At 36.3% G+C, this 13,048-nt stretch overlaps 1 protein-coding gene across 3 annotated transcripts in view; it reads left to right on the plus strand.

The window, feature by feature from the left end:
• Positions 1-12,947, plus strand: part of cnot3a (CCR4-NOT transcription complex, subunit 3a) — a 120,373-nt gene extending 107,426 nt beyond the window's left edge. For 2 of the 3 annotated variants that reach the window (XM_039741670.1, XM_039741672.1), the window contains exons 13-18: positions 20-191; positions 2,192-2,291; positions 8,607-8,808; positions 9,159-9,291; positions 9,625-9,750; positions 12,498-12,608. In XM_039741670.1, the coding sequence (XP_039597604.1) occupies positions 20-191; positions 2,192-2,291; positions 8,607-8,808; positions 9,159-9,291; positions 9,625-9,750; positions 12,498-12,596 (832 nt within the window). In that variant the 3' untranslated portion in view covers positions 12,597-12,608. Of the gene's footprint in view, positions 1-19; positions 192-2,191; positions 2,292-8,606; positions 8,809-9,158; positions 9,292-9,624; positions 9,751-12,497 lie in introns of all 3 variants that reach the window. The other variant, XM_039741671.1, reaches the window with a different exon arrangement.
• Positions 12,948-13,048: the final 101 nt, after the last annotated feature.

The raw sequence follows: 13,048 nt of genomic DNA on the forward strand, positions 1-13,048 counted from the left end.
TTTGTTTTCTTTTCTCTAGGAAGGAGAGTAGCAGTGGCTCACAGTTAACCAATTCTGCAAGTTCAAACACCAGTTTACTTGTCCCAATGCCTATCAATCCTCCAAGCTCTCCTAGTCCTAGTTTCAGTGAATCAAAAACAGCTCAGAGCCTTCTCAATGGGCCATTGAATTATACTCAGCCAGAGATTAAGGTAGTAGTTCTTTTATTCAATATGTACCACAATGTGTAAAGAAATGTGAAGTGCGCTGAAAGGTTAAATCTAATAGCAAGAAAATGTACTTGAAATTAGTTAAGTCATGTGATCATAGAGAATGATAGTGAGGTAATTGCTCCCCTTTAGCATTCAGTATAATTTGCACCTCATGTTCATTGCTAATCATTAGCATGTGGACATAATTAAGCAAGCTAACTTTGTAGAAAGGGGTAAATTAAAGCAGCAAAGGAAACATAAACATTTAAAGATATAGCACAGAATACTTTTTTGAATTTCTTAAAAATAATTGTAGGCCAGATAGTTAAGCAGTGAGTTCAATTCAAAGTAAGAATGATGCACTTATTGTGAAATTGGTTGTAATAAGACCTGTGGCCTTGGGGCTACCCAGGGTTGAACTTGAAAATCACTAGTCTGAACAATTACCTGCTTCTTTGAAGACTGTAGGATAAATACCCAGTTCTGGTGATTTGTTTTTAATCTTTTTAATTTGTGTATTATATAGTTCTATACTCTTTATGACTATTCCTTTTATTGATACATTTAATGCTGAATGGAAGTAGCCCTGAATAGGAAACTAGTCCATTATAGAGGTTTTGTTTTTTTTTTAATAATGGAATCCTATTATTTATCTGCAACTAGCACCCTAATATTGCTTCTCTCTGTATGTAAAGTGGTGTAAACGCTCATATTATTTTGGCTACTATAAGCCCTGAATTTTCAAACTGCACGCAGACTGTCAACTAACTTTGATGTCTCTTGGCTTTTCTCTTTATTATATAGATAAAACTCTAATACAGTTTTCTCTACCAGCTTTTTTTTTGTTTCACTGATCTCTGTGACAGTTAGAAATTAAACTTTAACAAGCTACTGACCCCTGGCTGAATGTGATAGAGAAACATTGGGAAAGCCTAGCAACACAAAATACAGTTTGCTTCAGTGCAGATTAAAATAAACAAGCTATGGGGAAATACATTTGTAGAAGGTCAAGTTAGGAGGATACTCTTTAGATAAAACAATAACTTGATGGGAGACAAAACCTTCCCAGCAAATGTGTGAGTCAGACACAACACAACATGTTGGCTTCCAGCTTTCCTTTGTGCATTAGCCTTACAGTAATTCTATAATCTAGATCTGAAACCATTTGGTGCAATGTACTGTAAATGCCATCTATTTTGTAAACATAAGGAGGATCATCCTCAATATTAATAGTTATTAATATTAAGATCCTCTGCTTAATTTTTAATACAGTTTAAAGTTGTTTTGTGTAATATCAGGGATGAATACGTTCAGACCTGTAACTTATCATGACAGCATCATACACAAGGCAGTAAGTAGCCCTAGACAGTCTTTCACAGGCCCACTCACACAAGACCAATTTGAATACGCCAGTTAACCTGACACACATCTTTATATGTCTTTGGATATGTGGAAAAAGCAAAATACCCAGAGAAAAACATGCAGACTCTGCTCAGATCAAGACCATCTATTAAATTCACACTTGGCACACTAGACTCATTATGTAGTACCACTGACCACTGTACCTCTCTTTGCTGTCACAGCTTCTACAGGTTTGTTCATTGTTGCTGGAAGTATGTTGAGGTGTTGACCATGCATTTAGAAAAACTGTACAATCAATTGACATATTTTGAGATCACTCCTTGTGCTTTATATCTAATAATCTTTTTTTAGCTTCATGTTATTGACTTTGAGAAATTGTCTTTAAATGTATTCCCTATGTGTAGCACATTTGAAGTTTTCCTATATTAAATGTGAGAAATGCTGCTATATAAAGTAGAGGTTGTTTCACAACAAATATGCATGGTGTATAGGTTATTGTTTTAAAATAACCGTACAATTCAATATTAGCCATCTCTTTGTAGAGTTGGGTAAAACCATACAGTATTTTACTGTCTAATTATAAATAAAGTACTGTTTGTGGCTTAATGATAACTATTGTGAATTTATTTCATGTTTAGGCTCCTGAGCCTCTCAGTACCTTAAAGTCTATGGCCGAAAGGGCAGCTCTTGGATCAGGGCTTGAAGACCAGATAACATCACTGCACATCACAGACAGAGGTAAGAGTTGATAAATGTTTCAAAACTAAACTGTGCTGTGTGTTTGTATACAGGTACATCTCTCTATTATAAAAAAAATCCTGGTGGAGGGAATGACTAGGAGATGATACGTGATCTTCATGTTAAGCTCATGGAAGACAAATAAAAGACCCACGAGACGAAAGATCGCGGGCATATAGAACATGAGATTCTTGCAAGACACGCCCTACTTACAAGCAATATCAGAGCACAGCCCGCAAAAAAAAAATCAGTAGTGTAAAGGGAAGCAGCACACACAGATACAGGTGTCTCAGTGCATATAAAGTGTATAAAGAACAATGCGTTATAAATGAAACGTCGACAATTAAAAGATCGTATTAGCGCAAACAAAAGGAAATTAATCATCAGGGCTAGATGTAATTGGAAAAAATAGCAGGACAAAGCGAGGTCAGAAATAAAAGGCAAAGAGCAGAAAACAAAGTCTTTTCGCATTCACATCATGTGCATTCAGTGCACAAAACGTAGATTTACACAATAATGGAACATACGCTATGAGAATCTGTGGTCCCACAATAGTTAATGCAGTGACAAGTTTAATTTCAAAGAAAACACAATTCGGTGAGGTGTATATTTATGATCACGGACAAGCGAGCACAACACGAGCAGCAGAGACACGAAGTGGCAAAAAGGAAAGTGGCTGTACAGGCTTTAAAATGATCGAAGAGCAGCATGATAGCAGCTCTCCCCCACAACGCAAGCAGCGTTATGCGTCCTGCAAGATAGAGAGTTGACCACACCCAGGGCAGGAAATAAAGGATAACTATTGTTTTCACAATGTCACGCGAGACAAGGCAGTGAGCCATCATTTAAAAGAAGTCCACAGGCATCTAACCTAGCAGTTGCTGGATTGAAATTGGCAGACAAGCAACATGTGCTCCCAGCTCTTAAAACAACAACATGCGACAAGCCGAACTGGCAGCTCGCAAGCAGCAAAAAGACAGTAGATAATCCGACAGCATATCCTTTGCGTGCTTTCAGCTGAAACCCCCACCACAACGAGAGCGGCATTACACTTCTGGCGAGAAAGAGATGTAACCACACACGGAGCCAGAAATAAAGGACAGGTATTTTAAAAAAAAAAATTTTTTAAAGTTAAAGTGAAAATAATGCATACTGTATGTAACAATTTCCATGAAAATAACAATCTCTTTAAATTGTATATCCGGTAAACCAAACACGGGAGTGGGCCTATATATATATATATATATATATATATATATATATATATATATATATATATATATAATTGTGACAGATGGGGGCACTATCACTCCCTTGAACCCCTGTCCAAGACTCCAGACACTAGGAAAAAGTCCAATAGTTGACTTTATTTTTATGCCACCGTGCACAAAGCACCCTCTCCTCCACTATACTCATAAATCACAAATACAATAATAAACAATCCTCCATTCCCAGACGCGTTGCCACCCTTCCACCCAGCTCAGCTCGTCGTCTGGAGTTCCCAGAGTTCTTTTATATAATAATTAAATGGGCAGGCTATTTCGTATCAGTGCAATACGCTGCTTGTTAAAACGGTTGACTCCTAATCTTACGTGCACTTAGTGCTGTGTGGGTATTATGAACTATCGTATTTGTTCAAGTTCTATTTAAATTTTAAATATAAGTGATTTTTATTTGGTCGACAGAAATATGTTTAGTAGGAATGAAAGTAAAATTTAATCATCATTGCATAAATTTTTCTTCACCATAGAAATTTAAAGACTAAATCCAACTGCCTGATGGGCTCATCAGGCAGTACACACTCACTGCACCCACTCGCATGAATCAACCTCAGACGTCAGCGCTAAAGGCGAAGCCTCTCATGTTGCACTAGGGTGTGTGGTTCGTTTATATGACAGTATGTAGATTGGGGTGTGTATATATATATATATATATATATATATGTATATATATATATATATATATATATATATATATGTATATATATATATATATATATATATATATATATATATATATATATATATATATATATATATATATATGTATATATATATATATATATATGTATATATATATATATATATGTGTATATATATATATATATATATATATATATATATATATATATATATATATATATATATATATATATATATATATATATTATATATATATATATATATATATATATATATATATATATATATATATATATATATATATATATATATATATATATATATATATATATATATATATATATATATATATATATATATATATATATATATATATATATATATATATATATATATATATATATATATATATATATATATATATATATATATATATATATATATATATATATATATATATATATATATATATATATATATATATATATATATATATATATATATATATATATATATATATATATATATATATATATATATATATATATATATATATATGTATGTATATATATATATATATATATATATATATATATATATATATATATATATATATTACTTTTGAGAATGCAACGTATAGTTTTGTCCAGGAGGAAAGCAATGTTGCCTCAAATCAATGGCAAGCTTTTGTAGGGTGTGTCCCTGAGACTTAGTAATTGTCATCGCGAAGCAGAGCCTTACTGGAAATTTGAGGCATTTCAATTGAAATGGGAGATCAGAGGGTATAACGGTGATGCCAGGAATACATTCAGAGTGTGGCTCTCTGCTGTTTTTTTGTGTAGCTGCCTTCACACAGCCTCTCCGCTGCTTTATAAACGAACGCCATATAAAGCCATCACCTTGTCAATTGTGTAATGCGTTTTTTGAACAGGTTTGATGCATGGAAGTGATCACTCGTACTGCGTTCAGTAAGTTCACGTGATCTGCTCTCTTGTGTGATGTTGCGATATCCACGGCTTAATTTAATGTTAAGTAAGACCCGGCACTTAAAAGTTTCTGGCTGCACTCCGGTTGTAATATGACGAAGCTGCGCGAGGTCACTTTTGAGAATGCAAGTGTAGTTGTCCAGGAGAAAAGCAATCTTGCCTGAAATCAATGGCATCATTTTGTAGGGTCTGTCCCTGAGAGTTATTACTTGTCATCGCGCAGCAGAGCCTTACTGGAAATTGGAGGCATCTGAATTGAAATGGGAGATCAGAGGGTATAAAGGGGACGTGAGGAATACATTGAGTGTGGAGAAACTCTAGAGACAGGGTGTGTATTAACTTGTGGATTTTTCTGTGAGTATTTGGCGGCAGTGTGACGAAGTTGCTTTGGAAGACGGCGTTAGCCGTGAAGCTCTACTCAGAGCAAAATGAGGTGAATGGGAGGGGAGATGATGACGTGACTCCCTCACCCGCCTTAACTGTCAATCCCCCACAAACACAGTCCCTCGGAATTTGCATAAGCACAGCCTTTCACCTGCAATTTTAACTTAGTTACAAAGTGATCAAAACTCTTGTTTATATCCTGCGTCCTCTCATTAAACTTGTATCCCGCATTACCCGTGGGCATGACAAACACCAGCGCAGCCTGTCTATGAACTTAATTTAAACTTTAGGTTTACACCGTGCTTTGTTTCCGAAGTAGCAGCACTCATGAATATGGTTGTAAATGTCAGTTGCTCGCTTCTTATTGTTTCGCTGCCTTCTCAATTATATAATGCATGTTTTCTTCAGCGCTTTTTGGAGCTCTTCCTGGTTTTCTACGCATGCGCTGATAGTCAGTTCACATGATTACGTGGGAGGCGTGATGATGTCACACGAAACTCCGCCCCCCACCGCCATCCAGCTCAACTCCATTACAGTATATGGAGAAACATAGCTTCCAGTTATGACCATTATGCGTAGAATTTCGAAATGAAACCTGCCCAACTTTTGTAAGGAAGCTGTAAGGAATGAGCCTGCCAAATTTCAGCCTTCTACCTACACAGGAAGTTGGAGAATTAGTGATGAGTCAGTGAGTCAGTCAGTGAGGGCTTTGCCTTTTATTAGTATAGATATGTATATATGTGGGGAAGTCAAAAAGTAAAGGGACATTTGAGAAAAGGGGCATTTATTCTAATGATAGAAATGTGAAACATACCTTATTTTTCTACATAACCTCCCTGGACTTCAATGCACTTTTCCCAACGCTTTCACAAGTTTTTTGATTCCGTCGGAAAAAAAGTTTTTGGTTGCATCTGCAACCAATTTTGCACCGCATCAATGACTTCTTCATCACATGCAAATCTTCTTCCCCTTAGCGCTTCCTTTAGTTTCCAAACCATGCTCGCAGCCTTACTTTCCGGTTCGTGATGATGAACCCAAGTTTCATCTACAGTAACGATTTGCTGTAAAAATCCATCTCCCTCGCCACGATAACGGGCAAAATGTTTATGAGGCAAACAAAAAGTGAATCACTGCCCTCATTTCCTCCTTGGTTAGGATCGACAATGGAGCTGTCATGTTTAACGGTCTGCTACACTCCAACGAATAACGCGGGAATAAGAGTTACCCGTTGTATAGAAGTGTTGGCGACTACACTCATTCAGGGCTGGATATGAGCAGTGTTACCAAACTCTGAAAAGAGAAATTTAAAAAATCCCTTTACTTTTTGACATCCCCTCATATATGTATATATATATATATATATATATGTATGTATGTATGTATGTATGTATGTGTATTATATATATATATATATGTGTGTGTGTGTATATATGTATGTGTGTGTGTATATATATATATATGTGTGTGTGTGTGTGTATGTATGTATGTATTTGTTCGCCATTTTTCAAGCGTATTAATTAGGTTTTACAAATATTTTTCGAGCATTCACCTGGCTTTTTTGGGGCGTTTTTCAAGCACTTCCATACATTTTTCCAGCATTTTCAAAAGAAATGTTTTGCATGGACATTGATCGACATCATTTCGATTTTGTAGAATGTGTGTTGGTGCCGTGTTGTGAAGTTTTCCAGAATGTATCTCATGGTGATAGTGCTTTTAATCCTACTGATAACCGTACTAAAGAGTAGTTGTCATCAGTGTTATGAGCACACTACTGGTGCATCATGTTCTGTAGCAAAGGGAGTCAAGAGGATAATTCTGGACTCTCTGTGAAGCAGACAGCATCCTGAAAATTTCTAGGATTACACACAGGTCTCAATAAGCATGAAGCAGTGATATCTTTTTTTTTTTTTTTTTTAAAAAGCCTTATTTTGTGAATAAATTGCCTGCTGCTGTTGGTGCAAAATCATTGAAGATGAACTGGTCATCTAGTAGCAGCAATTCAGAAAGGGGTTATCATACACAGTAGTAATCAGCTCAAAAGATTTGAACATATGTTGTATCCATGTAAATGTAACCCTGCATGGGCTGAGGGGTAAATTTAATTTGACAAGTTTAGGATCATTGGGGGTCTGTGGTTATTGCTGCAGCATAGTGTGCTGATTGTTTTCAGGGCTCAGTCACATAGCCAAGCAGAAAAGAGTATGTTGTGTGCAATCCAGTAACAGAAACACAATAATAGAGTTATCTATTTAGTTTTAATCCAGTCCTTTGCTAAAAATACAGTGCTGAAACAGTGTGATCTGGTGGTGCAGCAGTAGCCAGTGTTCACCTGGGAGCATGGATTTAAGACAGATGTTATTTTCTTCATGAGGGACTAAACATATTTTCTTAATTTAGGAGTATCACTGACATGTTTTAAGTATTCAGTGTTAAAATGGGTAGGAATACTCAGTTCAGCGATTTCAATAATACCCATATGGTGGTATGAGGAAGAGCTCTGCTCTACTACAATGCCCGTTTGTTAAGATATCTGTACTAAACTTTAACCTGATTAAATGAATGATCTATAACTTTTGCTAAATTCTGCTCACGTGATTCTTAACTTACTTGATGATACTGGACTTTTTGTTTCAATGAGCTGCCTCATCCATCCAGGAAGAGGTATTGATTGTTTTGTTTTGCCAGCGGTTTATGAGCACTACCAGTGATTTCAATTAAACAAGTGTTTGGCCGAAAATGCTCAAACTACTGCATGGGGAAGTTTTCTAAACTTCTCACTGCTAAAATGCTAAGGTATGAATGGTGTCAGCAGTTCAGGAGAGTTCTGGCACTAAAGCACTAGAAAAACGCTTACTTGTAAATGGGCAAGAAGTGAAAAGAACAGAGTTTTGTTTTTTATTTATCTTATTATACAAATGTGACATTTATCTAAATAACAAAAATTTTTGTTTCTTTCTAGGGTAGAGTTGCAAGTAATATTGTTTTTTGGACTAACATAACTTCTTCCTTTAATCTGTCCTCAGATCTCTTTCCCAGTTCTACATCTGCACCCGGGGTCCCTACAGTGCCTACTCAGACACAGCTCTCTGAGGTTAATATACCCCCTTCTTTGGGTGTCTGTCCTCTGGGGCCCGTCCCTCTGTCTAAAGAGCAGCTATATCAACAGGCAATGCAGGAAGCTGCCTGGACACACATGCCACATCCCTCCGATTCTGAAAGAATACGGTAAGAAGATAGAAAAAAAAAATGTAGTAAGATGCAAGTGAATTTTTTGAAAACCGAAAAGTGATTCACTGAGAGATTATATATGTGTCTGTTTTAAAATGAATTAGAAATGTTGAACATATTTGCATTTGTTTGAAATAATAATGAATATAGTATGAATTTTAAATATCTTGGTGGTGCACCCTTAAAAGAAGAAGGCAATATAAAAATAGTCTTCATATTATTTAGTTTCAATTTTGCAAAAGAAAATATGCCTGATCAGCCCTTATTATATTATGAAAGGCAAGCTATGGGTATTGTTTGTTATAATTTATTACACTTTGGTTAGTGGTTGATGTTTCTTTTTTTAGGCAGTACTTGATGCGGAATCCTTGTCCGACTCCTCCTTACCACCATCAGGTGCCCCCACCTCATTCAGACTCTGTTGAGTTTTACCAGAGACTCTCAACAGAAACACTCTTTTTCATCTTCTACTATTTGGAAGTATGTTACATCCCAATGTATTTGCTGACAACAATTCATTTTTGTATTTTGTACTAATTTTGTTCTGAAATTTTTATATTACCATTTATTTTTCTTTGTGGTAAAATTCGTTAGAAATGTTAACAAACAAAATATTGAAGAAGATATGTGTTTTGCATTTTATGGCCATTATTTTGTAGACTTTATGTGTCCTCCCCCACATCATACTCAACGCTGTGTAATGTGTAGTTTTTTAGAAAAATGACATTATAACCCATGCTAGTGTGAGAATGAATATTTCTGAAAATAATACTTAAGCCTACATCACTGTTAACATTTTCACTTCCTTGGCAGGGTACGAAAGCTCAGTATCTTGCTGCAAAGGCTTTGAAGAAACAGTCATGGCGTTTCCACACAAAGTATATGATGTGGTTCCAAAGACACGAGGAGCCCAAAACCATCACAGATGAGTTTGAGCAGGTATGTAAAACTGGAAAATGGGATTTTGTTCAGGTCTGCATTGTCTAATGTAGGGACAGATATTTGTGACAAATGGGAAAACAAATATCGAAGGAAAAGTATCACATGTTTTGAGTAAATAATTATGCATGACTTGTGGCTAACACACTTTATTTGGTTTTGTTGTTTGGAACATTCCAGCAAAATATACTTTTTTTTTTTTTTAATTTCACGTAGCGAGTCACAGTGTCTCCACCTGATAGGTAAAACATTTTGAATACTTAAAGCTACAGTTACCAATTTTTCTGTTTTATAGTTTTAAGTGTTTTTGTCATTCTTTTTCCAAACTGGCTACAAAATAAGGCTAAAAAACAAATGCCTTTACTATGTTTTCATCATCGTTGGCCAAATGTTATTCTCTGAGTGCTTTTTTCAAAACTGCAAATAGATAAAAGTCTTTATGTGATATGTCAGGTGTACTGGAAGATTGGAGACCTGAGAAATTTTAAATCTTTGTTTTGCTACCTTTGTCTGCAATTTAATTATCATTACAATTGGCTTGATATATAAATTTGGTTTTGTTTGCTTGCTGTTACGTACTGTAGCTGGCTCAAGATGTAATAATTAAACACAAGTGTTTTGACAAGACATTGTGAGGAACTCATGTTTTTTTATAGAACAGCACTATATAAATGTAAAGAATTATTATTCCATGTGTCTATGGCACTCTGTGTAAAGAAAACTTTATAATCTGCCCTTAACAAATTTCTAACTGTGACCCCGTGTTCCTGTTGAACTCATTTCAAAGTAACAGCCAGGATCCACCATACTAATAATTCCTTTAATATTTTTTAACACTTCAAGCATGTCACTTCTTAATCTGTTTGCTTAACACTAGAGTCCCGGAAGCCTACGAAAATATTTGTAATGCCGGGCCACCTTAAATTCCCTCGCACCTCGTCATCAGCGCCTTTGTTTTGCAAATGTGTCAATCAGCACAAGCGGCAAGCAGCCTGCTCACTCGTCCCCCACTGAGGCAGCTGAAGTCAAATCAGATGCCGAAGTCTCTCTTTCTGGGAGTTAGGTGTCTGGAATTGTATAGGATAACTAATATATTGTTACTTGGAATACATACATTTCATGTGAGTTCCGATCTGTGTAAATGTAGGATGACAGGAAATGCGAAGCAAGAAATGTTGAATACACGACTAAAAGAGAAAATGTTTTCATATGTTATAGTAATAATTGACAAAATGTGTACATGAAGTCCAAGTATCAAGTAGACACTTTCATAAAAGGTACAACAAAACAAATGCACTTTTATTCAAGATTATAACCAAAGAAAAATAAATTGTTCAATTTACGTGTTACTGGCAATGTGTAAAAACTGAAGCCCAACTATCAATTGATATAAAGCAGACACGTCTGCTTGGCTGGTGCAGAGGTAAGGACTGTTGCCTAATAAACAAGAGGTTGCAGGTTCCATCCCAGGTCCTCGCCACATTTACCGTTTTGAGTAGGGAGATGCTATTATTGTTACAGTTATATAATAAAAACATACATTTGATTTGAGTCTGTAACAGCCGATATAAATGTATGGTACTTGAAAAAGTTAGCGCTAAAGGGATAAAAGCAGACACTGTGATATCTGTGGTGGATGTTACTTTTCCTCGCACACGGACATTCACATCAACGTGTTATTTGAATGATTTTTTTTATTCAAAAATCCAAGAACAAAACATAAAAATCATTCAAATGACACGTTGATGTGAATGTCCGTGTGCGAGGAAAAGTAACATCTTTTACAAATACCGTAAATTTACACAGGTCAGGAGCACATGCTGATACAGCACATTGCCGCACCCACCACATGATACTCCCAGGTTAGGACCCGAGTACAGCCATGCAACGGGTGACACCTCAGCACCACACTAGCTCAGATGGAATGGAACAGTGCGAGACTTTCTACAGCAGCTGAAATGCCAATCCTGCCACCAACCCCGAGGTTTTTCCCTGCAGGTTGGAGTGCCTTCATGCAGGGCTGGATGCAGATTATCGTCATACCCAGGACAGAGCAATTGCAGGTTAAGGGCCTTGCTCAGAGGCCCAACGGAGTAGAGTCACTTTTGGCATTTACAGGATTTGAACCGCCAACCTTACGATTACCAGTGCAGATCCCTAGCCTCAAAGCCTCCACTCCAGGCACTGTGACAACTGGTTGAAAATGAAACACACAAGCACACACGTTTGCGAACGTTTTTTACTTTGTACCGACTGATAGTTGGGCTTTAGCAACATGTCAATTAAACAACTTCTTTTTTTAGTTTAACTCTTTAATAAAAACATACTTGCTTTGTTACACCTTTTGTGAAAGTGTTTCATGGACATTTGGACTTCACACATCCTACGCTTTTTTCTAAAACATTTTCTGTTTTAGCCTTGTGTTCATCATTTCTTGCCTCGCGCTTCCTCGGTCATTTTATATTTACACAGATCGTTGTAGACACGGAACACACATGAAGTGTTTGAATTTCAAATCACTGTATTTACTAATCCTACCTTTACTCGGAGCACCCCAGTTTTGTCTTTTACTTTGTGTTTTTACCTCTTAATCATTCTGTTAACCTCAATAAATGTCACATCTACAGTCAGTATTCATTTTCTGAGCTGAAGCCGCACCAGTTTTGTCAGTCCATCCCTCTGTGTGTACATTTTTTTTTGTAAAAGTTGTTTGTCCTTTTAATATAATTTCTCTCTCTCTCTTTAAGGGAACGTATATCTACTTTGACTATGAGAAGTGGGGCCAGCGGAAAAAGGAAGGATTCACATTTGAGTATCGTTACCTGGAGGACCGGGACTTGCAGTGACTGAGCCTAGAGGGGTCTAGGATACCCAGACAAAAAGTGCACAGCTGACCTGCCCAGAACTGATCCGAAATACAACTACACACCAGCCTCCGTCTGTGTTGCCCGTCCTCTACTACCTATCTTGTGGATAGGGGGGAAGATGTCAAGGCTGGCAGACAATTGAGTTGTGAGATGCAAGCACGCATCTAGTGGGATTAAAAGTGGACTAGAACTTTGGCTTTTTTTTATTTTATTTTTTTTATTATATTTTGGAAAAAAATATAGCCCTCATTCTGGTGGGAGGGCTAATTTAAGTAAATAAATGAAAACAACAAACTGGCTGTATCATAATTAAAGAGAAGTTAATTTTCACAAACTGCTGTTGAGTGTTTCTGATTATATCGACTCTTTGGCTTTTCTAGTGTTAATTCATTTCATGGCGGATTTCATCTGCTGCCTCCTAGGATTACCTT

The sequence above is a fragment of the Polypterus senegalus genome, chromosome 18 (genome assembly GCF_016835505.1).
Source record: "Polypterus senegalus isolate Bchr_013 chromosome 18, ASM1683550v1, whole genome shotgun sequence".
In the NCBI taxonomy this organism is placed as follows: Eukaryota; Metazoa; Chordata; class Cladistia; order Polypteriformes; family Polypteridae; genus Polypterus; species Polypterus senegalus.